General features: G+C 41.9%; 3 protein-coding genes and 1 non-coding gene across 4 annotated transcripts; 2 read left to right on the top strand and 2 right to left on the bottom strand.

The window, feature by feature from the left end:
* Positions 1 to 287: 287 nt before the first annotated feature.
* trnaw-cca lies at positions 288 to 359 on the top strand. The gene has a single exon. It is a non-coding gene; the product is annotated as a tRNA-Trp (tRNA).
* Positions 360 to 1,990: 1,631 nt separating this feature from the next.
* Positions 1,991 to 2,845, top strand: LOC117769413 (gastrotropin-like). Its single transcript, XM_034598289.1, has 4 exons — positions 1,991 to 2,170; positions 2,263 to 2,423; positions 2,508 to 2,597; positions 2,724 to 2,845. Exons 1-4 carry the CDS (start codon positions 2,104 to 2,106, stop codon positions 2,781 to 2,783), a joined length of 378 nt encoding a protein of 125 aa, XP_034454180.1. The 5' UTR covers positions 1,991 to 2,103; the 3' UTR covers positions 2,784 to 2,845.
* A 115-nt stretch (positions 2,846 to 2,960) lies between these two features.
* On the bottom strand, positions 2,961 to 4,898 carry LOC117769414 (gastrotropin-like). The gene is made up of 4 exons (XM_034598290.1): positions 4,682 to 4,898; positions 4,440 to 4,603; positions 4,243 to 4,332; positions 2,961 to 4,020 (listed from the first exon to the last, which is right to left on the bottom strand). Exons 1-4 carry the CDS (start codon positions 4,746 to 4,748, stop codon positions 3,967 to 3,969), a joined length of 375 nt encoding a protein of 124 aa, XP_034454181.1. The 5' UTR covers positions 4,749 to 4,898; the 3' UTR covers positions 2,961 to 3,966.
* A 5,758-nt stretch (positions 4,899 to 10,656) lies between these two features.
* On the bottom strand, positions 10,657 to 27,220 carry ccnjl (cyclin J-like). The gene is made up of 6 exons (XM_034598288.1): positions 26,859 to 27,220; positions 26,132 to 26,240; positions 22,124 to 22,334; positions 14,221 to 14,520; positions 13,950 to 14,109; positions 10,657 to 13,449 (listed from the first exon to the last, which is right to left on the bottom strand). The coding sequence occupies exons 2-6, from the start codon at positions 26,207 to 26,209 to the stop codon at positions 12,927 to 12,929; spliced, it is 1,272 nt and encodes a 423-aa protein (XP_034454179.1). The 5' UTR covers positions 26,210 to 26,240; positions 26,859 to 27,220; the 3' UTR covers positions 10,657 to 12,926.
* Positions 27,221 to 27,613: the final 393 nt, after the last annotated feature.

The following is a 27,613-nucleotide window of genomic DNA, read 5'->3' as shown; positions in this document are numbered from 1 at the left end:
AAGCCCCAAAAGGGAAATACAAATCCTTCGAAATACAATAGGGCCTCCCACCGGAGGTGCTTGGGCCCTAATAATAACATTAATTGTTAAGTAGTGTCAGATCTGGATCCTGCCAGAGAAACATTAAGAATACAGAGAGAGAGAGAGAGAGAGAGAGAGAGAGAGAGAGAGAGAGAGAGAGAGAGAGAGAGAGAGAGAGATAACTAAAAAACACAAAGTCAGTGACGTGTACTAAAATAAAGAGCAGAGAGAGGGAGAAAGAGAAAAACTCAATGATTTGTTCAACAGACTCTGTGGCGCAACGGTAGCGCGTCTGACTCCAGATCAGAAGGTTGCGTGTTCAAATCACGTCAGGGTCATATGATCTCTTTATTGTGGTGGTACGACTCAGTAACTGTATTGAAGTCCTGAACCAAACTATGAAACCAATGCTGAGCAATAGAAGCACATGGGACTCCACATAAGTAGTTTCTGTGTTTTTATCACATCATGAGAAACTGAAATGAGGTTCAATTCTCATCTTTATCTGGGGCTCCACCTGAAAGACCTGACGCTGTCAGCACTTGTGCAGACAGTTCATCCGATCTGTGCTGCACAAAGTGTATAAACAGCAGGTTTCTCTGACAGATAAAGGAGTTCAGGATGTGCAGAATGGTTCAGTGGGGCACGGTTGCGACACTTGAATATATATATATAGAGAGCGCATGTATTTTCCAAACATGCATTTCTTTTCTCTCACACATTGAGCTGGAAGGGAGAAGACTGACCTGAAAAGGTCCAAACCTCCATTCAGAGGAGAGCACTTTATCTTACAGAACTTCTCATATGTTTTCCTTCCACTTACGCACTTCAGTTTACATCGAGTGATGAGGCGGCCGCTGCAGTGCAAGGTGAAGGAGCAGCATCTCACACAGACTGAGATTTCAAGCAGCATCTTCTAACCAATCAGTGTTTCAATTCTGCTTCCGCCCACCACATGTCCTCAGGGTTTTTTTCCTGATGTCCACACTGGTCCTACAAGTATAATGGTAGGAAAAAATGTTTGCAAAGACGCTCTGTGGTAGAAAAATTGAAGAGTAAATAAATAAGTAAACTTAAATAAGTATTTAAAAACATATTAGTATTAATAGTAATAATAATAGTCGTGTGATGAATATACAGGGATGAATAAAATGTGTATTTACAAAATATATATACAATGATAAGGTTAAAAAAATAACCAGTACAAGGCATGATAAGAACAAATATGTAATTTGATATAGCAGTGTGTGTGTGTGTGTGTGTGTGTGTGTGTGTGTGTGTGTGTGTGTGTGTGTGTGTGAGTGTGTGTGTGCGTGTGTGTGTGTGTGTGTGTGTGTTATTCACAGTGTTCACACCTGTTGATGTTCCTCAGAATCACCTTGTGTGGTCGGCTTACATTTCTTTCTCTTGTTTATTTGCCCATCTGGCTGTAATCCACTTTTCATTCATTTATTAAAGTAACATTCCAGCAGCGACTGCCTGTGTTTCTGTTGCCACTAACCCTGACACTGACAGACAGAACCACTCTAACACATAGTTCACCCACTAATTGCTCGAGAACATACCGTAATTCACCTCGTTGTGGTTGTGGTGTACTGGTTGTGGTTCAATTGTTGATTTTGTCTTGTTGGTACAAACAGTTCTCGAGAAGAAACTTTCAAAGCCTCAACTTCAGCTGCTCACTGCACTACATCGATTTTCATCCCTGAACCTCACAGGTAGAAAGAAGAGTTCACTAAAGCTGAACATATACATCGGCCCTGTGTTCTGAGCAGTTTACTACATAATACAAGTCCAAACATGCAGAGGAAATCTTATCACACGACAGAAGTGCTGGAAGAACCTGAAAGTGACAGGGGCAGGGAAATACCTGGGATCTTTGTCCTATTAGTTCACTGTATTTAAAACAAGGTGACAAACTGTGTTCGAAAAACATTGCTGGCATTTCTCACACATGAGGGGTGAGCTAGAGAACATGTGTGACGAGTGGAGGAGAGAGGGTTTGGCAGTGATTCAGAACTGAAGGCCACTCCTCTCTTCTTATTGAACTCCTTCACTCTGTAGCTCCTCTCTTTCACCATCATGGCTTTCACTGGGAAATATGAGCTGGAGATTCAGGAGAACTACGAGGAGTTTCTGGATGCTTTGGGTATATTAGTTTCTTTGTGGATAAACACGAGCTGTCATTCATTTAAAGTGTGTTGACTGTCTTCATTTTGGATTTCAACCACTCTGTGACAGGGCTTCTCAACGCCAAGACCGACCACAAAGTGGTGACGGACGTGGTTCAGGACGGGGACAACTTCACCTGGACGCAATCCATTCCCAACTGGACCTGGTCCAATAGCTTCACCATTGGCCAGGAGTGTGAGCTGATGACGATGAAGGGCCCCAAATTCAAGGTAAGTTCACGACAGATGAGTTTTCATAAACCCGACCTGCACCACTCGTTTCCCTCTGTGACCTTTTATCCTTGTGATCTTTAGGCCACGGTCACTATGGCAGACAACAAGATTTCAATAGACTTTCCTCAGTACAGCTTCACAGCAGAGATCAGTGAAGATAAACTTGTGATGGTAAGAGAAGCACTCGCTCAAACTGTGACCGCCACGATACTAACTTAATGTAACCTTAATGTGACCGAAATATAAGCTGCAGTTTGTTATATTTTCACTTTATCTTTCCCACTCTATGATCTGCAGATCTGCATAACTCCAGGAGAGAAGGGTGTGACTTTCAAAAGAGTCAGCAAACGGATCTAATGTTGCGAGACTCAACATGCAGCAGTGGAAGAGAGGCTGTGGGAGGCAGAGGAACCCATAATGACCAGTTTAAAAATGTATTCACCATGTGTATCAAGGAGCAAGTGGGATTTTCTGGTGCATACTTTCAGTTTTACCGAAAGAAATGTAAAAAAACAAACAAACTAGGCTGTGTTATCTGCTGTATTTCTACAAAACCATCCACCTGCAACAGTATTCCTCTTTGATTCAATAAAGAAGAAAAATGAATAAAACCTGTTTTTCAGAGCAATAATGACATTTTCTTAAAATTGGTTTCAGCTCAGTGATATTGAATTGATTATATTTCTTCTTAACTTAAACACATATACATTAAAAAAACATATTAAACATGCCTCATATGCCAGTTCCCTAATCTGAACATTTAGATCAGAGATAATTTATCATTATTGTTATGGTTCTTATTTAATCTCTCTATTTGTTTGCTGGTAAGTGAGATTATGCAAAAACTACTGGATGAAATTCCAACTTGGTAGAAGGATGTGGAGTCAGGGAAGATCCAGATCAGAGGGCGGATTCAGACATTTGTTTTATCCCTTTCTAATTTAACTAAAGAATGCTTGGCACCTCCCTTTGAGGGGAAAGGTGTGTTGTAGAGGCACGAGTGGATCAAAAACTGCTCCCGCACACTTTCCAACTTGCAATCTGTGATTCATTATGCTGCAATGTTTCGGTACTAGACCTTCGTCAGGCAAACCCTTTCTAATTTAACATTTTCACTGTTTTCCCACGGAATCATTCTTTGACCTTGATGAAAGAATCAGGCATATTTAGGGAAGTGATATCTATGAGTGTGTGAAATGTGGTGCAGCTTGTTTGAATTCAAGGGGACTGTTAGGCCTTGGCCAAGGTAATGCTCTCTACTGAGTGGCATTCTAGTTCAAGCTATTTTGGTCTGACTGGAAGCAGCAGGGTTGCGGATTCCAACTAACAGGGTTGACAAAAATCTACAGTTAATATAGATGAATTAGAGCAGCTGCCTGTGAATATACAGTAAATAGTCACTGCTGGACTAAAAGGCTGACAGGCAAAGTTAACACATCTCTGAAATTGTGCTGTTGAAAGAAAAACCGAACACAATCACACAAAAAGATGCATTTGAGTGTTGAAATTTATTCATTTATTAAAGAGATCTTCATTTTGCTCATTTTGTTTTCTTGCTGATCAACTTGGCGGATACCCCAGCCACAGTTTGGACCTTAAATGAGAGAAAACAACATGTTCTCAAAAGGCTGCGTCACATCTGACACACACACACACACACACACACACACACACACACACACACACACACACACACACACACACACACACACACACACACACACACACACACACACACACACACACACACACACACACACACACACACACACACACACACACACACACACACCAGCGTAAAGTCAATTTTGCTCACCTCGACAAGCTTGTCAGCGACCACCTCAGCAGTGTAAAGGTAGTTGGGAAACTGAATCTTCAATTTGCCTCCCTCCAGGGTGACAGTGGTCTGAAAATTTAAAATGCACAACTGATCAAACTGCAGGTGGGAAACCACCAGTGTAGAGATATTTAAAATATAACTGCTTATACATTGTAAAATGACCATGAACTGACCTTGAATTTCTCGCCTGCCACAGTTTGCAGCTCCACCTCCTTCCCAATGTGGAATTTGTTGCACCAGGTTTTGTCCTTAAAGTGTTTAGTCATCACGAACTCGTCATTCTGATGGATCTCTGTTACGACTTCCTCAGTTACTTTGCCTTTGGGCATCTGCAATCCTACGGAGAAAATAAAACATCGTTATCACATTTTAATCCAATACATCTTGCTAATGTATCTAAATACCGGTTTCTCACCAAGAGCTTCCATGAACTCCTCGTAGTTCTCGTAGCTCTCCACCACATAGCTCCCTGTAAAAGCCATAACGAAGGTTGACTGCCGACACTCAAACTAAGTAACAGACCTGCACCTCTTTATATGCTGTCTGTGTTCGGTTCCCTTCATGCTAATTTTTGGGCTGGGCCATTTCCATGTTTTCCCCTCTTCAATCAAATTAATTGAAATGTCTGCTGGCCTGCAGCTAGTGTTTAACCTGTTGTGCAGCTTAGTAGCAGAATGTTTCCATATGCATTTATGTGTCGATTATTACGAAGCACCAGCCTGTTCCTCAAGAGACTCAAGTGCCATAAAGTTACCAATTTACCAGAGAGCCATTATTCTTTGAGGCTCACCAATCCCATTCAACATTGGACGAGTGGCGGGGTACGACCTGCAGGGCCGATACAAATGAACATTCAAATCTACGGACAGTTTAATTTACCCTAAACTCGATCGTCTGTGGGAGGAAGCTGGAGTATTTCCACGCAGACACAGACAGAACACCCAAACTCTACACCCTGGCCAAGTTGGAATACAAACCAAGAACCTACTCGCTGTGAGGTGACCTTGCTAACCACTGTACCACCGTGCCACTAATCTACCAGGATTATTGGTTTCCCTATTGATTGCAGGGGGTCATTTATTGTAGTGTGTCTTGTCCCAAGCCTCCATTGGCTTACAACACTCAAAGAGCAGTAGAGAGCAATAACACGATGACCAAAGTTCTTAGTTAAACAGAAGATGTGGATGAGAGTGATATTCAATGGAACTATGGAGTCATACCTCGACAGGTGATCTGGTTTAACGACTGTGTGCATATTTCTCAGGACGTATCTATTCTGTGAGAAATATTGTGTTAATGCCTTGTCTGATAAATGTGAAAATTTATATTAATAACGATTTAAAAGATCTAACAGAACTAATGCATTAGGTCCAAATAATAGTGACATAATACCAGACACACATAGCACGCCTCTTCTTCACTTGGCTTGTTCTTTAAAATGAAACTGAGCTAATATTTGTCTGTGATATTGGATGTTTCTCAGCATTATAAACACAGACATTAAAGGCCGCAGGCGCAGGAGGCGAACAGGGCCGGGCCCCAGCTCGGCCCAGATGGCAGAATATATTTCAATAGATATTTGATCAACGTGAAATCTGCCTCGGGAGGTTTTCTGGTGTCGTGAAGGTAATATCGTGAACACCTGTGTAAACTATAACAGTCCCACAGGCCTGGGAGAAAAACTGCCACTGTCAATAATGTCTGTATAATATCCTACATTTTCTTCAATAATTAAAAAACCAGTGAAAAAAATAACATGAAGAAACACATGATATGTAGAAAATCATGAAGTGAAATGAATTGGCTGTTTGATTATCAGGCTAACACGTTGGTAAGTTTGAGACAGGACGGTTTATGTGGATGTAAACAAAGTAAATAAAAAACACTGTTTTAAAATCTATTTTAGTAAGAATTCATTCCTTTAATCATCATATTTGAGTTTGATAACTTCTGCAACTGATCCCGTGTAACAATCAGTTAAATTCATTAAAGGTTTCACGTCCTCCCCTCTGACCCTGCTTCTGGAGAAGAGCTGCACTTCTCCACTGTCACCACTGGGGGGCGTCATCACTCCTCTATAAAACACCTCCTCTTCACATCCAGTGTTGATCTGTTACTGTGGATCAGGTCTAAACTGCTAGACTCTGCAGTTTAGAGAGGTTTATGTTCTAGTTAAAAGTCTAACTCCACTTCTCTGTGTGACCTAAGCTTTTGTTGGATATTCGTGCAAGAGGAAGTGAAGAACGTGTTCATCAGATGATCTGAATCCGGTCTATTCGACCATAAAACCAGGTTTTTCTGAGGTTTTAATGCTTCACGTGTGACATCACACATCACAAAAAGGAGGGTGGTGCTTCTTCCTTTCATTTGTTCTCATGGGGAGTGAATCTGGATTTCAATGATACAGACTTTTTTAAAGCTGATAATCAGTGAATACAAGAGGTTGCAGACAAAAGAAAACCAATGATGACCATGTTAAAAAAAATGTAAAACTTTAAATGATTTGATAAAGGCCTTTTTAAATCTAAGACCTCAACTAATACAGTTTTTAACCTTAGATGCCATATTATTTCCATTTTAATGTCACAATGCTGTAATTACGGACAGGAACTGTATCATATGTTTCAATTAAAAAAAAAAAAAAATGTATTTGATCATTAAAGTTGACGTGAGGTGATAAAGGACAGCTACAATTTCATCTATTCATCATGGTGAGAACAAGTGAGAATTATAATAAATATTATTATTAAGAAGATATTTGAGTATGAACATTTTACAATTTAATGAAAAACTTTCAATTCAGCTGAACTTTGATCTTTGAAACACAGAAATATTTTATTCATGTATCAAGTGGATGTAAATGATGAAAAGGTAAAAAAAACTGTTATGGGGCCCGAGGCAAAAATAACCTGCCAGGTTTCTTTTAACCCCCGATTCCTTTGACCGTGTGCTGCTGTGTGGTCACTTTACTAAACTAATTCATTTAAGAGGATGTGCCACATAAGCACAAACTGAAATAAGGAAATCCTGAGATGTGGGAAATAAGAAAATAAAGCAGCAGTTACATTAAGACTAAAAGAGGACAAACATAGATACAGCCACGTGATAAAGTTATTACTGAGATTAAATGAGAGCTCAAGTCTTAAGTTTATATTTTAATTTACACTCAGCAGCCCTGATCCCAAAGATAATGTTGGCGGTTGAGGCACATGGAGCGAGACCCCCACCACAAACACAAATTGAGCGGCCTACCCTGCACCCCCCACTCAACACTATTCCAAATTCTTCCCCGAGGACACATTTGAAGGAAGCCAACAGCCTGCGACTTCAGCTCCACATACAAAAGCTTACAGGAGGAGTGTTAGAATGATCCATTATTAAAGTGACGGCCCTGAGCACTGCAGCCTCCCTCCACCTCCTCCACCTCCTCCTCGCTTTACAGATGGGCCACTGAACACCGGAGACCTTAGAGATCCCCCTTTAATCTCAACATGAATACTTGTTTAAACCAAATGTTGTAGAAACCATGTAAATACTGTGCATGTGAAACCACTGTCAAATCACTCTGTAATCTATACGCCAAGTTAATCACATTTGGAACCAGCCCATGTGGAGGAAATTTGTGTTTTGATATATTTCTGGGTTTGTTAGTAAACAGGATTAAAAAACTGGACTTTCTTTTCCATGGAACTTCATGGAAGGATGTGGAATGGGTCAGAGAAGAACACATTCAATTTTGTTGCAGATTTGGACCAAGGGGCGGATCCAGGAGCTTTTTCATCTCTCTCACTTATTATGACATATTTCCACATTTTTGTTGATTTTTCAGAGAATAACTCATGGACCTTGATGTAAAAAACAAGGGGACTGATATTTATGAGTGTGTTAAATTTGGTGCAGATCCAAATAGAAATCTGGATGTAGTGAATTTAAATGTGGTTTCATGAGGGGACTGTTGGGCCTTGGTGGAGGAATGTGCTCTACTCAGTGACCTTCTAGTGTTTACATCTGTTTGTTTGTTTGTTTGTTTGTTTGTCAAAACGATTACACAAAAACTACTGAAGCCATTTCCATGAAGCTTGGTGGAAGGTTGTGGTGTAGGTCAGGAAAGAAGCCATTACATTTAGGTGCGGAACCGGATCAAGGATTTTTTTTCTTTCTTTAACATTGTAAGTTTTTCTGATCATTGAACAGATTTCCTAGAGAATAATTCATGGATCTCAATGGAAAAAAATCGGACTTGTTTAGGGGGCCGACATCTACAAGTGTGTGTAATTTGGTGCAGCTTGATTGAATTCAAGGCGACTGTCGGGCCTTGGCGGAGGTATGTGCGCTACTGAGTGCTAATTAAAGATCTGTGAGCTGGGCAGTTGCATGTGATTATACTAAAGATTTCCAACACAATTCATAACTGAACAAATATTCTGCTGCATGGGAGAGAACAGAGCTCAGCTCAGACATTTCTAAGAGTCCACTGTGCTGTGTCTAGCACAAGGAGGGTGGTCTGTTTGCAAGAATTTTAATGCACTGTGTGTGAGCGAGAGCCTCATCGTCACTGAATAGATTTCTATATATCAAAATGCCATAAGACATAGAAAGCCCTGACTGAGCTGTGCAGGCGGAGTGAAGAAGCAGAAGAGAGACTTGAACTTGTTTCTCAAACATTGAATACTAACTTTGTCTTCAGGCTGAGATGCCACCTCTGGGTATAATATTCAACGAGAGTGCCAAACAAAGATGAAATAGTGCTTTCCATAGCATGTGGTCACAGCTGGAGGTTTGTTTGTAAAAGTCTGCTGGGTTTTATCTCTGGGGCCAACTGCAGCCATCGTTTTCCTGAAAGCTGCAGGCACGTCACAAGAAAACACACACGCCTCAGAAACTCGGTTGACTGGTGTGGTTTATTTTTCCATGGCACATTATGATAAAGGAATTCCTTCCATCATTCAGTGTCACATAAAACAAGACTACAGATTGGCAAAAAAAAAAAGAAAAGAAATATCATACAAAAATATTAATTGGGAGTTTGTGGTGTCATTTCATTACTATCACATTAGACAAGTGTTGGTTTTTTTTGGTGTGGGTGACATCAGCACCTTTCGCGGGACGGAAAAATGCCCAGTAAATCTCTAGCTAAAAGACAAAAGCATTCAGTAATAACTATCACTCAAAGGAAGTTGCTGCAATATGCAACATATTCATTGTGTTCAGAGCCCTCTGCCCTGTAGAGGAAACCAAGCTACAGCAAGTCAAATCACACAATTATCAAAAATAACTTAGAAAAAGATGAACCAGTGGTGCACACGAGACAGTGATGGCTGTGGTCAGTTTAAACAGGAAAACAAAAACAACTTATTGCACCTTTGACACCTCAGTGAGAAGTTGCTCATGGATGATGAGGAAAAGAGCAAGTTGAACTCTGAAGAAGAAAAAAAAAAAAAACTATTTCACAACCACATCATTTGTCAAGAGAATCGGGAAAAAAAGCTTTTAACTAAAGTACAAGGAAAACAAAGGGAATGTTAAAAAAAATACAACAAAACTGTACAGAAAAGTTAGCAAAACAAAGGCATAGTATCTCAGTTCCCATCACTGGAAAAGCAGATTAGCTCGTCCTTTTCAGTGGTGGGAAAACACATCTGGCTGTAAAACATCTGGCGATTAATGATAATATTACTCAGAGTGTTGTAGTGTTCAGTGGGCTTCATGTAGTGTTGTCTAAGAGATGCACAGGTCCGACTGTGAATGGCAGCTGTGACACAGTAAGATGTCTCGAGTCTACAAAATAAACAGTTTGAAATGTGAGTCAACTTAAGATCATTACAAATGTGAGAAAAGCAAATTCTATGAGAAATTGCAACAAATATACAAAATATTTTGTGGAATAACTTCTCCCAGAACAAGCAAAAAACACTGAGCAGGTGCTGGTTTCAACTCAGTCTCCAGCTGAAATGTATTCGTCGACTGAGAAAAAATTTATCAAATGTTGAATGTAGAATTTTACAGAGCCCATAAGGTGACATGGGCAAAAAAAAAAATTTCTAGTGCGCAATAATTACGAGTATTGCTTGGGCATGTGATATCTGTCAGATCAGTGCATTTTGTCTTGTTATATTTCTGTGTGGAAATGACAGTGCAGGAGTCAGTTGACTGCGCTAAATTTGCAAAGATATTCACAGAATCTGACTTTACGGATTAATAACTGATAAACAAAACGTCCTTAAAACAGAAGCTAATCCTCCTTCCAATCAGATTAATGTACACAACCAGCTACAGCTTTATTTCACCAAAACGAGCAGAAATCCGATCAGGAGGAAAACCATTGGTCTCTATGCACAGTCGGCAGTGAGACGAGTGGGCAGCGCCAAAAACACATATCCGAAAATATTCAATAGGATCACTGCTGTAGAGTGTAGAGTCACCCAAATCAATACACACATAAATAGTCTCCTCCTGGTCCGAATACAACCCTCCCTTTGGGAAAGTGAAATAAATCGGTAGCTGGTTGTGTATTTTACTCTGATTGGAAGGAGGCTTGGCTTGTGGTTTATGGACGTTTTGTTTGTTAGTTATAAATCTGCAACGTCAGAATCTGTAAATATCTTTCCAAGTTTACCACAGACAACCAACTCCTGTACTCTCATTTCCACACAGAAACATAACAAGCCGGAATGCACTGTGGTCTCACAGATATCACGGGTGCACCAGAAACTTTCACATGCTTACATAATTTTTTTGCCCATGTCACTTTAGGGGCTTTGTAGATTTTTTGGATTTTAGATATAATTATGTCAAACATTTGCTGACTCTACCTTCTCAGGTGAGAACATTTCCACTTGGTCAAATATGATAGTAAATGAATAATATGTTTGGGAGTTAGACCATTTAATCAAGATAATAACCATGGATGAAAACAAAGGTTAGTTACCACACCAATTCAGTTAACGACATCCCGGAACTTGGGATGGTCATTCAAAGTATTGCCATGGTAACTAGTGAGCTACTGGCACCGGGAATCTGGATGCGTTTATACTCTAACAGGAAGTGGAAGAGTGGGGATTGCAGCTTTAGAAATCTTGGAAGCAATTACACAGGCTACAGACATTTTTTGTGTGAACGCAGTGACCACGAGGTTGTTCCACAGCCATGCAAAGCGCACCATTTTGTGCGTTCATTTACTGAGTTTTCAGCAGTGTATGGTCCAGTGATGAAGAAGGGGGACATTTCAGACCCCACAGATGCTGCAGGAGCATCCGCTTTAAAGCATAAGAGTACAGAGTAATGAGAGGGCTGCGAATTCAGCCATAAAACCTGAGCCTGAAAATACAATTACTATGAACAGGTACAAAAAATATTATTAACAAATGTTTTTTTTCTATGTTGGTATAAAAAAAAGCTACACTACATCAAACGAAATGAATACAAATAAAAAATAAATCAAGAAAAAAACAACAAGTCGTTATAAATAAAAGCTATGGCATGTTTCAATGGCATCATTTTCAAGTAATCTTGTTAAAGTCCCTGATACTTAGTGGTTCATGTAAACATTGGAGTCATTAACACAGACACAGAACCAACAGGTCATAAGAAGGCAGCAGCAATTCATATGTACAATACACAACCAAAGTCCACGTCTCCTTCACCGCGCTGGTCCAGTCACATCGGTTTGTGTTCAAGTCTTTGAGCGGCGGATGTTGGAGAAATTCAAACTTTAGTGTGACAAAGCCTGCAGCTTCAAGCCAGCCACATTATCACGCACGTGTGTGATGGCTCTGCCACAAGGCTCGACTTTGGAGGTGGGAGAGAAGAGATGACGGTGAGGAGAGGAACGAGGAGAAAAAAGAAAAAAAAAAAAATCACACCGCAGGCACGTTTGAGCAGCGGACGTCACCTGCTGTGAACAAAACAATGAATTCTTCGTCCCCTCTGAGGTCTTATGTGGTGAGGAATTCCCGGAGGGGCCCTTCAGCTCTAACAGGGCTTACGGACATTGGATCAATGTTTGCTGACATTAAGGACACGCAACCTAAACATTTCAGTAACGTGCATAGCCCCGTTTCTCGCCAAGTCAGCAACAAGCCTCTGTTTCTTCTTCCTTCGCCTCTAAATGATGGCTCAAGAAACAATTCCAGCCAATTTGTCTCTCTACATTTGTAAAAATTTTTGGATTAGAAAATGAAGAAAAGAAAACATGTCCAGCAGCAAGATATCCTTATCCCAGATACTGCTGCTCTGTGCACTTCTAAAATTGGCTCAGCTATCACACAACTGAGCTCAGGCACTGAATGAGGTGGGTGTTCGATCACACTGCTGCTTTCATCTCATTCACAGTGATGACAGTCTACAATAACACAGATCTAGAAAACCAGTTCAGAGTATGGCAATAACATTTTTGCAATGCCTCAGTATTTCATGAGTCAGTGAAGCGTTTGTCACGACAGTGTGATGACTTCCACCGGGTCCATCTTGCCTTTGGACCTTTGCTTGCGTTTGAGGCGTGTCTGTGAGATGGGCGGGGGGGCTGAACATGCTGAAGGTGTTGCCGTGCCGACGGAGAGAGAGAGGAGGTCTGTGAGTGGATGTTTCAGGGTAGGGAGCCGGGATGAAAGCACAGAAGTGCACTCCCGCGGTGGTTTGCGATCTCTCTCCGTCTCCTGGCGTCACCTGTCAAAGCAGCCGGCTGCAAAGGTGTGATGAGTCCCCAGGTAGCCGCCGCTGTAGGCCATACTCAGACAGTGCCGTGGCTCACCTGCGAGAGCCATCTGTACAGAAAGCGGGCCCTGGAGCGGCAGCGCACGTGTCACCGGCTGAAGACCTGAGGTCAGGCTTGGGTAAGCGGCGAACCCACTCCCAGGAGTCAGGGAGGGACCCCCAGTTAGCAAACCCATCCTGTGGCTCTGAAGGAAATCCTGAGACATGTTCACCACGGGCCCCAGAGCCTGGGAGTCAGCGAGCGCTTGCAGGTGGGATAGGGACGGGGAATGCTGGGAGAGGTGTGGGAAGCCATCAGGTTGAAAGAGCAGCTGTGGTGTGGAAGAGGTGGAGGACGAGGAGGAGGCCGGTCTCTGGATGGCTGACACTGGAGAGAGGTGAGAGGTCTGGGGCTGAGACTGCAGGGAGGAGGGACGGTGAGGAGGAGTGGATTTGGTTTTGTTGGCCTCCTTTACGTCGTTGTCATGAGCACTGTGGAGGGGAGAGGGACAAATATTTCAGTCATCATCATGAAGATGAAAAATAAATACTTTATATTAAGTAATGAATAATAACTAATCCCATTATTGTATTGTAGGGAGAAAACCAAACGTGTGAACACATATGGGAAATTTCCCTGCAAAAATTTCCAGTGCTCAGATAAATCCATTAACAGGAGCAGAGATCAGTGTGAAACAACCCTTTTTACTCCCACACAATTAGTCTGAACATGTCCAAACAATTGCACTTATAGGGGAGCAGACAAACAAACACACACTGCCTCCCGCTGCACAAAAAATGTCAGACTTAATTACAGTTGTTAAATTACACACCACATTATTGCACACAGCGTTATAAGCCTCTGTGTCTTATAATACAAAAAACCATGGCAACAAAAATACAGAGAGAAAGAGTGGCCTTAAAGTCAGAGGCTCATCTGCTTGGATTTATTTTCTCTACATGTACATGTGTGTGTCTTGTGCATCTCTTACAGCAGCATAAGTTCAATGCACTGGGTGAGGTGGTCCCAGGTGTAGCCTGTTAGCAGATGCAGAGCTGTCGTCCAGCTTGGGGAAATCTGCAGGCAAATGCGAGAGGCTGCCACACACGCAGCAGCGACCTGAGATGGTCGGAAACTCAGGAAGGCGTGATCTAGAAGAATCCAGACACAAGAGGTTTATAAATCCTGCCCTCAAACTTACATCACATGCATATATATTAATGAACAAACAAAGCAATGTCACCCTCCACCTCTAGACCCACCTTGAAGTGAGACTTCCAGAAAGTAATGTGTGTATTTGTCCATGAAAGCCTTGGTCTTGGAGAGGGAGGATAGGGGCCAGCCGTTGTACAGGTCGTCCTCCTGCACAGAGGCATGGAGGTAGTAGTCAATAAAGTGGGCGGGTGTGGGCATGCACAGATTCCAGCCAAAGGTCTCCAGCAGCAGGAGCTCCATCTTGATCAGATCCTTCTTGTTAAGAACCAGGTTCAGGCTGCACATGAAACCCAGAGAGTTCAGCTGCTCCAGTTTGGGAACCCGGTCCTCTTTCTCCTCAAATTTACCTGGAAACAAAAACATACAGCAGATGTTACAGTTTACTGCAAAATTACAATTTATTCATCAGGGCCATTTATTTATTTTTGGATTTTGAGATGACACATAGTTAATGTTTTTTGTGCAACATAGACAGTTTACATTTAGATCCTGTACTGTACTTGGTTTGCAAGATGTTAAAAAAGGTGTAACAGCAGCAGACTGGGAGGTCATTGATGCGTCTGTATAATCAGTTTGAAACCCCTGAGCGATTTACTGTGCTCTTTTAAAAATCAATGTTGTGAATTAATATTATTTTATTTTACAAGCAACAATTAAGCCAACAAAACATGTACCAGCAACAATTTCAATAATTAATTCATTGTATAGGAAATTGAGAGATTTTTCACCATTTCCTAAAAATGTTAAGAATGCACAATCATTAAAAACATAACAAATTGACAATTGTTATTTTAATTGCTAGTTAAATTAATCATTTATTGCAGCCAATATTTATTATTAAGATGAAGTCTGGGAATCATAGTAAGATGTGAAATAGCCAGTTACCTTAAGAGTTTCATGAGCCTGAAAGCTGATAATATAAAACATTTAAATTAAAATCCCAGCTTAAAAAAAACAGATGTACAATCCCAACATCTCTGGATATTCTTAAACCCAGTATTTTTGATATGATGAATATTTACAAAATATATCATTCTAAATCACAATAACTAATATCTACAGCCACATGCAGCAGGTTTATGGTCAGTTCTAAAGAGCCTGCTTCCACAGAAACTAACAAGTGCCTGCTAAGCATTAGCAATTAAGTTGACTATTACTGAACATCTGGCCATAAAGCTAAGCCATTACACTAACAAGCATTGGGAAGCATCTCCATAGGCTTACAGAGCATGCGGCACTTACTCTGGATTACACAAGCCTGACTATTTTCTATGAAAAAGAGAGTAATCTCGAGATTTCTGTCTCCCTCACTTACTCCACATCCTCGCAGACATTACAGCAGTACCATTATGGTGAGCCCCCTCCCCAATCGCCATCCCAAGACAAACTTTCCATAGCAACAGCCCCGAGGCCTCTGGGGTCCATGTGGCCAATGAAGAGGGGTGACTCTGGTTTTAATCCACAGGTCCAACAGGCCTCTGCTCAAACTTTAAGAATGAGGGCGAGGAGCTGGGTGTCAGGTTACACTGATACAGGCTTTGCTCTGAGGCATGTGCCTTAACTGCTCACAGCTTCAAGTAGGAAGAAGTGGGGGAACGGTGTAGACATACAATGGAACTGATTCTATCCCAGAACTGTAGCTCCACAGTTACTGAATTGTTCAGAGTAACATTAATACAGGAGAATACAATATTGATGCATAGGCATTTTTTTTTTTAAATACCAAATAATTAGTCTTGATGATTTAATTAACTTATGTGCCCCAATAAAGCCTCGACCAGCAGTATATACACATTTAATAAAAATGTATTCAAACAATATAATTTAGTCATGAGTATTTATTAATATATTTAAGACCCATAACTCTGCCTGTGGACACCCCCATATGGAGGCTGGTGTATAAACTGATAAGTTTCGATATAAAAGAAGTCTTCATGTTTAAAGTTATAATTTGTGACAAATACTTCACCTAAATATGTCAAAACATTAATGGAATATTTATGTGCAATTTATAAACACTAAATGAGGGGACTGGTTGTGTTCGGGATGATACATCTCAAAGGGTTAAATTCTAATAAATAAAAAGTCTGGTCTGCATCCTTTCAAAGATACTGAAAGCTGGAGCAAATGAAATGACAGGGAAAATACTCCTAATACAAACAAACCAACACGTGAACATACAAATAAGCTCATCATACACACTGCTCGGTGGTTGTTGTAGAATTACTTGAGATTATATCTTCAGACGAGGATTGAAATGTTATGTTTCAAAATATAAATCCAGCTGGGAAAAACAACAACCCTCTGTTGAGGAAATTCTTGGCCTCTTATCTAAAACCATGGCAACTGAATGTTATAAATAGGACCTGTATTAACTTTAGTGAATCCTTCAAACGACAGCTGTCTGACATGCCACAGCTACTGTGGTTGTCTTTGATGGACCTCTCCTACCTCTTTATGCCTACGTCTCAGTGAGGGGGGCATCTTCCTACCATGTGTGAGTTTTACCACAGATGTTGCGACCTTCCATTAAACAAAGCAGGAGAGGGGGAATGGCTGAGAGAGCATGAGGGGAGGGGAGTGGGGAGCTCTGCAGCCCAACAGGCTAGAGGGGTAATTAGCAGAGAGGCAGTAATGGCGTCTCTCCGGCAGAACAGGAAGCACAGTGAAACAAGGCTGTTAAGGGCTCGTTGCACGGCCCAGTCCACACTTACCCCATTCTCTCACCCTCATATCCTCTGGATCAGCCTCTGTCTGCTCCCAGACTGCTGTGTCCACACAGACGCTGCCATAAAAAGCAATCAATGCCCCCAATCTCCACAAAACCCCAGCCTTTTTTGATCTTAAGAGAGACAGTGGAAGTCAATCTCCTCATTGTGCTCTGTGATTACTCCTTTGGTTTACTACTGTGGGTGCCTGGGAGCATGAGAGACATGGGATGCCCCAACAGCTTGGAAAAAATGAAAAACAACCAACAGAAATACAGTAGGAGTCTGAGCCACAAAGCGGTTTAACTCACTGTAGAAAGAACTGAGTCCGGTGCACATCACAGCCTGTGTGACAAAACAGTGCTCTTATTCATTTCAATGAGATGTCACAGCAGGAGAGCAGCCACAGAGGGATCAAGCAATTAAAAAAAAAAACTTTGGGCCAAAAAATAAAAAACATCCTGCTTCGACTTTTCCTGCAGCACAATCAACATCATCCAGTGTCAGGGCCGGGTCTCATTTGAACTTTATGGAAATAGGGGCTGAGAAACTGAAGAATATTTGTTGTTTTCCACTTTTCTTTTGAAAAACACTTAAAATTATTTATTTATTACCAGAGATACTGTTGGTGTTTTTTTCATAAGCTACTAATTGTTTCATATCTAGAGCAAAAAAAAAACGGGACAAACTGGGCATTGAAATCTGAATTCATTTTAGAATTGTGATATTTCAGTCTTTGTCTCTTGTATGATCCCATTTCAAAAGAATATGAAGCCTCCTTCAGTGTCATTAATCTGGACTTCCTCAAATGTATTCCATCTTCTCACCGATACCCCGTAGCAACATGCAAACACCTCTGCTGTCCTTCTGAATGTGAACACTAAATTCCTCTCCTGGGAGTTCAGACTACCTGGAATGCAGGCGACTCGATGATCCTATCTGAAGTCAGCGAGTAGGAAAGAGACACAGTGATGACGGACAAAAACAGCCTCGCTACAGGAGGCCCACTCATTCTCACAGCAGCCACAGGTGACGGTGGTGGTGAGAAAAGATGGAGTAAACAGCGAGGGGTTACAGGTCAGGGGTTAGTGAGAGGTAAGGCTGGGATGCAGCGCCTCCTCCCAGGTGTGCTGCTTGGGGAAGGAGGTGAGGGTGCGGAGTGGTTAAGAGTGATAGGGGCCGTTAGGAAACCTGAGAGGTGCATTCTCACACAGAGACAAAGAACGTTGTTTCTGTTGATCCCCATTTTAAGGACACTGAAATTCTAGTTCAGTTTTGATTGTCCCAAATGAAGTAAAATATTTATTTATAAAAAGGAATAACTCGAGTTAATCTTTACTTTCCTCTTCTTTCACTTGACAGCCAATAGAGGAATTTCCTTTGCTTGTTAAACTCCCTTTTATCTACTGGTTCATCTTTCATTGGGAGTGTGAAATCGCTCACAGCTCCATCACAGAATCTCTGTGTTGCCACCCCTGGCCCTGGCGGCTCACGCATTGTAGGCCCAGGCTGACCCTTGACCCTTGATGCTAATGCCTGGGTGACCATAGAGAATCCTAGAAAACTGGCCCTGTGTGAGTGTGCGTGCTTGTTGGGGGGGAGGTCTTGCCATATAGGTGATGAGGGCTGACACAGGGAGTATGTGAACAAACAGACCCTCATGCATTACACAACAAAACACTAAATATTATTACACTTGTGTGCCACAGTTTGTGCACCACTACACAACAGCTCCCCAACATAAAAGATGAGCTTGTGCTTTAGTAGCATCTGATAATAATTTATGTCCCACATGTCCACACCCATCTCTACATAATTTCATTAATGTCGAGGGCTGCACATGACAACAGTTCTATCAGAATTACTGTCAAACCTCAGAGGGGCATAAAAGTGGGAGTGGGTTCCCTATTCATCTACATTTCAGGGCACCCTGCAGAGTGGTTCACTTCTAATATGTCCCATTTTGCAGGCCACCTCTTCTCCCTCCCTTTCTACCCTGTTTAACATCAGCAGCCGACCTGGCTTTGAAGTACCGCTCCACTCATTTCCCAACCCCCCAGGGATGTGGGGCTGCTTTTACTGGCCGCCCTGTCCCAGGACCGGCTCTCTCCGCCTGTCCCTGACAAGGTGAGAGAACGAAGAGGAAACACAGCCAGCTGCTAAACGCAGAAAGACCAGAACCCAGTCGGTTCAATTGCTGTGCAGTGGTGAAACAATGTCCATTCAAATAGGAAATAAATTTAGACTTGAATGTGTATGTTAATTAGGGTGATCAGGAGGGGGGGAAAGCCATAGGTTTATCGCAAGGTTGCCATGGCAACCATCTCCTTATTTAGCAAGGTTAGCTTACAGCAAGTCTCTACCACGAACACACAAACACACGCCTGCACACTCAACCTCCAGCCCTCAGTTTCTGCTCCCCTCCCCCTCTCTGGGAAGCGTCTGGCTGGCTGTCCTGCTTGCATTGACAGGCTTTTGTTTGAGGCCTGACTCGGAGAGCATATGGCAGGTGCCCCTCAGCACACAGTCCCCCCCCCTACCCCCAGGCTCTGAGGCCTATGTAAGTGTACTGTTTAGTGACTGAGCTTCTTGTGCGTTTCACAGGATGCTCTTTTTTGTTTTAGAGACCCTTCATTGGATCAGGTTCACTGAACAAAATAGAAGACATCCAGCATGAATAATAAGTCACAGTGGAGACATGACAAATTAGATAGCTAGAGCATCTACCGTTCATTATCGAGTTCCACAGACCAACTTCACTAAATACATAAATACATTAGGAAGTGTTGCAACAACAACAAAAATCCATAGCAGTCTTGTGCTGGCAGGCGGCAGAGACATCGACAATCTCATTTACCATAACAAATAGCTGCAATATGCAGAGGTCTGACTTCAGGGAGCAAGATCTGTCAGGAAGACTGATGTGATCACTGCAGGACTTCATGGAATTTAACACAATAGAAATTTAAGTTTGTGGAGTGATTTCAAATGGAAATATGCAGTGTATACATAAACAGTCTTCACTGAAGCTTACATTTCATTTTCCAGGATTTTGCTTCCCTTGAAAAATTGTGTTCTCTGGAATAAAGTGAGGTCTCTTAATAAGTACCCAACAGTCAATAACACTTGGTCCCTGTGGGTACGAAAACCTGACAAAAATCTTCCTCTTGCAAATGAAAAGGAGCTCATCCATGAACAAACACATGCACACACAAGCATCCACAAAAACACACACCCACAATGGAGTAACAGGATTAAGCAGTGACTGCTGAGAGGCACAAAAGAGGTAGCGATTAATTAACCGAGTGCAGAAGCCAGAAATATTTGAAGAAAGACAATGTATGTGCCTGTCAAAGGAAGGCAGGGGGATCTGGGGAGGCCGTTCAACAACTAGGCCAGATTCCAAAGCACCTCAGGACAGATAAAAACCCAAGACAACTTTGAATCAAACACCCTTTCAAGCCTTCATCCATCATGGCAGAGACTCCCTAGAGTCCTGGAGGAGTCAGAGGCAGGAGAGCAAAGAGGAGTGAGCCAAACTAACTGAACCCCACAATCAAAAGATTCTACAAAAAAACATAAAGGAGAGTTAAAGAAGAACCTCTGTCCAGGTTAGGTTGAAAATATTTATATCACTCCATGAGCCAACTCTCAAAGCTATTCTTGGATCCTCGTGAGATCGCTTTTAAATAAAACCTCTTTCAAGTGTCATATTCAAATCTATTGCACCACAGAGACTACTCTGATTGCAGAGATGGCCTCTGTGCCTCTACACATACACACGCACACATGCTGAGCCCTCCCAAGTGAGCGGACCCTGTTCCAGACTCCCTCTTTGACGTTATCATTAGTCTAATTACCCATGATGCCAAGGGCTGCATCAATGCACAGAAAACCTCTGCCGGTGAATCATGAGACAGACACACTAATAACTAACACACAACCCACACCATGCGTCAGCCAGACAAAGATTAACACACCTGCTTTTGCAATAAAGAATTTTTCTGTTTTGCAGCAGAGAAGCATGGTTACTGGTCTTCGCACCAAAGCAGTGAAACAGAAATTCATACAGAAACAATGACAGCTTGAGAAAAGCAGCTACAAGTACAGAACAACAACAACTAATCGAAACTGGCTTAAAAACAAGGAAACATACAAAAATACAACGTTTCAACTTGACTGATTCATATCTGTAAAATGCTTTTTTTCAGGGACAGTTATTTAAATGATAACGCTGGTATTCTATTTACATATTTTCATAAAACAAATCCCATGAAAAGACCTAACTGAACAAGTCCTTATTCCAACTATCATATTGTCAGACTTCTCCGTCCTGTCTGTTTCCCCCGATGGTGGTCACACATGTGAAAAGGCTCAATAATTTCATAACAGCAAATGTTTGTATTTGCATTAACAAATACAAACAATGCACGTCATTCAGGACAATGGTGTGGCACGCTGATGCAGTAGAGGTCTGTGACACAGAGGAATACACTACATCAGACTCCACGGAAGTGTAGGTATGAATCAATCTTTTAGGTATGAAAACATAGAGATCACAAAGAAAAGTGCTAATAAATAATTAACCAGAGGATTCCTGTGGGGGTTGGATAAAATGCATCCAACTATGTTTTCAATGATAAAAATGAAAAGGGGGAAAATTAAACATGTTTTAATAAGAGGGTATTTTAACCACATGAAACTGGTTCATCTGAAATTCACTGTATAGGATTAGAATAACAGCAGCAGCCTCAGACGTGTTATCACAGCTAGCATCAACTACACAGATAACGTTCTGCAGTTTCCACTAAAACCATGGTATAGTCATCCCACCACCATGCTAACAAGGAGTCTTTCGTAAAACTAACGTCGCAGCGTTAGCAGTGTGGCCAGAAAAAGAAAACCATCATGGTCTCTGACTCAAATTAGCCTTGTTAGGGGCCTTGTGCCATCTGGGTATGAACCACAGCCACGGCTCCTTTTTTAGCTCAGAGTATTTACATTGCAGCTCTTGTGCATTTACACATTATGATGACAACATAAACTCTAATCTTAGTTAAGCTACCTCTGAACTATTTCAATATTTGGATTTAAGAACTGTAGTTTCCAAAGCAACAATTTCCACACACGTCTCAGAATAACAAGGAAGATGAAGAGTTAGTCTGTCAAAAACCACCTGAAGTGTAAAACAGACATGTAGATGGATTCAAGGAAGAAGCTGGAAGGCTGTTTAGGGACTTACTGGCTAGGAGCAGACAGGAGAGGGCGATCACATAGAGCTGCTTGACGGCCACATCATAGTGGTCCATGAACAAGTCCAGCAGGTAGACGGCCAGGTGGCGTGCTGTAGGACATAGCTGATACCGATTACTGAGGATGGCCAGCAAGTCTGCGAAGTACCGTCGCATTCCAATCTGCGGAGAGTGAGCCCGGTACACCGGTAACTTCAGCTCCTGGAGAGGGAGAAGAGAAGAGGAATGAGAGGGGATGTAAATTACGGCAGGGGGGGGGGGGGGGGCGGCGGAAGAGGAGCTGGGTGGGCAGGAAGCAGCGGTTAAGAAACACAGGGGCTGTAAAAAAATATGCATAATAATAGTAAGCAATGCATCTCTCCTGCTGATTGTGTTAAACTGCTTTCAGGAGAGCTGCTGACGGTCTGAAATACTCATGTGAGGAATAAAACTAAATTTAACACCAAAAAATACTAATTTTATTCACCATCGCTGCATAGAACTGGAGCTAATCTGGGTCATTGCAGGGGTCTCGATGGGCTGAGGGAGGTGGTGTGTGTGTGGTTTTTAGGCGGGGGGAGGATGAGGGGGGTATGGAGGTTGAGTAGTAGATAGGATTAGGTTTCACCCCTAGCACATCTCCTATTCATGTTCAATTAGCTGCATGTGTTTCAAAGTGGAAGGAAGATACTCGGGGGCATTAGCATTGAATCGGCCTCTTCCCCAATCAGCTGCAGAGAACCGGAGAGCACATGGCTCCGGTTTCCAAATCGGCCTCAGACCGTGAAACAATGGACCCACAAACTTACTTTCCTCAGTTCTTAAGCTGCTAAACCCCCCCAAAAAAATTTGTTTTCAAAAAACGTTTTTTTAAATGATGTGTTTTTCTGAATCCGAGTAAAAACAAGGGGTTTTGATTTGGATTTAATATGAGATTGAGGATTGCAGGATTAATCTCCTTTAGATCAAACAGTGAGGGGTCCTTATATCAGAGGAGTAACACACACACACACACACACACACACACACACACACACACACACACACACACACACACACACACACACACACACACACACACACACACACACACACACACACACACACACACCTGTTGTTTAGGAACATCCCTGCCTTTAGGCTCTGAACATCTCAATGCTACAGTTAGTACTCTGTGTAACATGAAATTCACTGTGAGGGTAACACTATTTATTTTGAACGCAACTGAGACAACAAGGATGCTCAGACTGACACTTCAATTGAATCCAAAAATAAACAGTACCCCCACTCCCAAATCCACATATAGCAGCTCCACCCCCGGTGCCACAACCATCCACACCACCCAGTCCTCCCCAAACTCTCCTCTCCTCCCACTGCTTCAGATTCTGCCTCTGGTCCATCTGTCTGTCTCGGGGTACAAGGGCAGTGGGAGGAGGGGGCTGCTGCCGAAGTCTGGAGGGGCTCCAGGGGGTGGGTGGGTGGAGAGGTGCCTTTGTGGGGGACCCGCACCATAATTAAGGATTCCACAGCTGCCTCCGCCTGATTTGCATGTCTGATAATTTGCCACATGCTACACACCACCGCTATCTCCCACATCAGGGCATTATCACTGCAGCAAACGTCATTAAGGCTGGAGGAGACAGTGGGGGAGCAGGCGCCAAGCAGGAAATGTTAACACAGACACCCATTTCACCTTTCTTCTGAATTCCACAGAAGCCGAGGTGACCAAAACCCAAAGCCATTTTAAATTGGCGACGTAAAGAAAAGGCAAATTTTCAGGTAAATGTGGAGTAAATTTAATTTTGGAATGTTTACTCGTATCATGAACTGCACTGGACATGCAATAACCTTCACTGGCCTGTCTAATCTTATTCTTGTATCGTATTTTATTTTGCTCTTTTTAAATCCTGTTGCATTTTGTACTGCATCCTGTTTCTCTACTCCATGTAAAGCATTTTGAATTACCTTAAATAAATGAGCCCTGCTTCATTGCCATCAACAAACCAATTAATTAACCGTATCATCCACAATAAAAATCCATGGTCACGTTAGTTTATGAGTCCTTAAATCCAAATATTTCAGACTTTAGTAGAAAAACAAGATTCTCCGTTGTCATAATAAGAAAGTAAAAGTCAGCATGTGGCAGAAGTATCTGAGGTACGATTAAAAAAATAAATAAGAAAAAATAAGAAATCTCCCATTATCTTCCTATATTATATTGTATCTAAAAGTAAAACGAAATCTATTTAGAAACAGGGCATAACTTCTGTTAGGCTGAGTGTAATTTTATAATCAGTTGTGAAACAACTATACAGTGTGTTGTCTTCTACCAGCTCCTAAATAAAAACAACAAATCTTATCTGTCTCTCTAATTAGTCTCTGGCATTTCTCACTTCACCACATGAATCGTGTTGCTCTCTTTTCTAACTTTGCAGAATTCACACTGAGGACATTTCATTACACAGCATTAACTGCAGCGAGCCTGTTGCTCAGGATTTAAACCAAACTGCTGATATAAGGAGATCAAACCCTGACATTAGACTGACGCTATCACTCTCTTTCATTACGGCATAGGAGAAAAGAGTGGGTGTGTTGTTTAGTTTCCAGCTCTGCGTACAGATCCTCACTCTAACTGACAGCTCGCTCTGAGTCAGACACTGTCCAGCATGAACACAAATGAATCAAACTGTGTGTAAGTGAATGATTCATTGTGAGGCTCACAAATATCTGATTCACTACAGTCCTCTTTCTCCACATAAATACACATAACCTCTCTCGCACGTTCAGGCGCCCGACATCTCAAACCTGCTCTGTATTCAGCTCCCCATGTGCTGAGCTGGCAGCAGAGCCTCAGCTAGAAGATGCCAGTCAAGTGACAGATGTCTCCATTAAAAAGGGGACACATGGGAAGAAATATGATCATGCTTGGAGGTTAATTAAGACATTCTCAATTAATGAGCCTTAACTCCTCCATGTAATCTAATTTAAACCATGTTTAAATAGACAACAGGCCCGTGTAATTATTTTTACTTCCCAACTTTGAATACACTGTGTGGTATAATGTGGAACAAAGATGTCCCACTTCACAATGTCCAAGTTGTTTTGACTGCCTTATAAACCTTTTCGTGATTAATCATTAAAATGTTAATAGATTAATAGTAAATCTGAAAATAGGATTACGATACGATTAATTTCATAATTAGCCAATTATTTTCTGGATTAATCAATTAAAAAGATCACAATCTTCTCAGAGCCCATTACGAATTTTACAAACGTCCAAAGCCCAAACAAATTTGATTTGTTTTGATATAAGAATAATTAAATTTGTAATAAATCCTTTTTCCTTTTGACTTGAAATCAACAAACCCGATTTAGATGTATTTTATTACCTGCGCCACAAAGGTTATGTTTGCACCCGTGTCTGTTTGTCTGTTGTAAACAATTTAACACAAAAACGACAAAAATGAATTACCAGAAAACTAGGCCGAAGCATGCTGTGGGGGTCAGGGAGGAATGAAGCTGTAATTAAGTGATTAATCCACTCGTCACTTAGCTTGGTCTAGTTTAGGTGCACAATAATATACTTTACAGCAGATAAAACACTTATCAGGTTGGTGTTGGGTAACGCTTGTCATACCTTAAATCAATTGCTGTTTATTTCATGTGACTCAGTTTTTGTTTCACAGACAGTGAAAACATGTTTGGCTAAAATTGGTTTGGCTAAAACATGGCCAAACATGATAAAGTTAAAAATGCTCATATCAATCGATTTGGATAATTATCGTGATAAATGTCACATTCTTATTTGTGTTAAGTTTAAAGGCTGATTTTTGCTCCTAATGTGCTTTTAAACTCTTCTTTACGGGCAGAGAATGACAAACACTTTAAAAACCGGTGGATCAATTATGTGTTATACCTCCTCATTGAGCATCCCGCATGAGAAATCAACTTTTGTTGTGTTGCAATTGTTGAAAATGATATTGAGATCATTACTGTTGTTGTTTTATCGCCACACTCACCTTGATGCGGAGGGACTGGTGGATATCTGCAGCTAGCTGGCCTTTCCACCATTGCAGCTCCCTCTCCATCTTTCCCATCCAGAGGAGAGTTCAATTGTCAACTTGTTACCTGCTGAGACACACGAGTCCAAAACAAGACACAGATCAGACACTTCCGCTCAGTGACTATGAGAAATGTGAGGATTGTTGGAGAATGAAGAGTTTTCAAGTGAGGAAACCAAACTGAATCGAAGTTTTTGTATGAAATAGCTCATTAAATGTCTTAATTTGCATTTCATTAGCTATGTGTTTGTTTTGTTAGTCAGAGCAAGGCTGTGGTTTGAAGCGGAACTTAAACAAATCTAGAGGTTTTGACAAAGTTTGCGAACATCTCGCTGATCTCACACAGGTCTGTTTGGCTGCATAGGCCATTTTCTCTGCTCGGGAATTTAAATGGCCCAGTTGAAAGACTCGCTGGACCACGTTACTGGTCAGATGAATCAATGCAGCTTTTCTCTGAAGCCACGTTAACACGATTGTTCACATTTACTAACAAACCCAACACAACCTTACACGGGTTATCATTCACAAGGCGTCTGCAGCACGAGACAAACAGTGAGGCTACACAACTTAACTGTCCTCACACACACAGAGAGTAGCCTCGCTCCAGAACAAAAACACACACCGACGTAAAACCTCACAACCTCCCCACAAACACTCAGCTCATCCCCGCTACAGCTCAACGAACCTGCTCAACTTTGCACCGCCGCGGTCCACACATGTGCCGCTCGCCGCTCCGACGGGAATGTCCCCCCAGACCCTTTGTCTCAGTCCGACATCCTGAATGAGAGAACTCCTCCTCGGCTCAACTTTGAGACGAACCTCCCGGTTTTAAACGCAAACTTAGAAGCCGCTGACAAGTTCACCGAGCCGCTGCCACCACCGAGTCCCGGCGACGAGCGTCGGGTCGAGCCGTCTCCCCCAAACTGTTGACACTTTTTCCCCGAGAGCTCGCGCTCCGCCGCTTCCTCTCCGGTGGCTCCGCGGTAACACAGTCGCCTCCTCGGCTGCACCAGCTGCTGCTGCTGCTGCTGCTGCTGCGGAGAGACGGGGCTCCTGCGCCTCGACGTGAAGGTCCCTCCTCCAGCCTGGGAGTTGTAGTCCTTTAGAGGTCAGCGACGGAACTACAAACACCCACACTCTTCCTTTTTCAGTTTGCTGGCTTATGTTGACATTTCTTAACAGTTAAAAGGCAGTGAATGAATTGAAATGGTACAATACTAAACTACAAAAGTTTAAGTAAAAAAAAAATTAGGTCACAACATTTTCTATATTGTGCAGATTTCATAGGAAATTACGGAAGCATATTGCTGCCACTTTAGAATACGAAAACAACTGATCAGTATCACCTTAAAATATGATAACTTATTACAAAAATATAAGACGTTTCACATTATAATATGATAACTTATTATAAAATGTGTCTTGTAAAAACATTAAACC

Source organism: Hippoglossus hippoglossus, chromosome 10, assembly GCF_009819705.1.
Source record: "Hippoglossus hippoglossus isolate fHipHip1 chromosome 10, fHipHip1.pri, whole genome shotgun sequence".
Lineage (NCBI taxonomy): Eukaryota > Metazoa > Chordata > Actinopteri > Pleuronectiformes > Pleuronectidae > Hippoglossus > Hippoglossus hippoglossus.
Note: the sequence above shows the minus strand (reverse complement) of the source record. Positions and strands in the feature narration are given on the sequence as shown.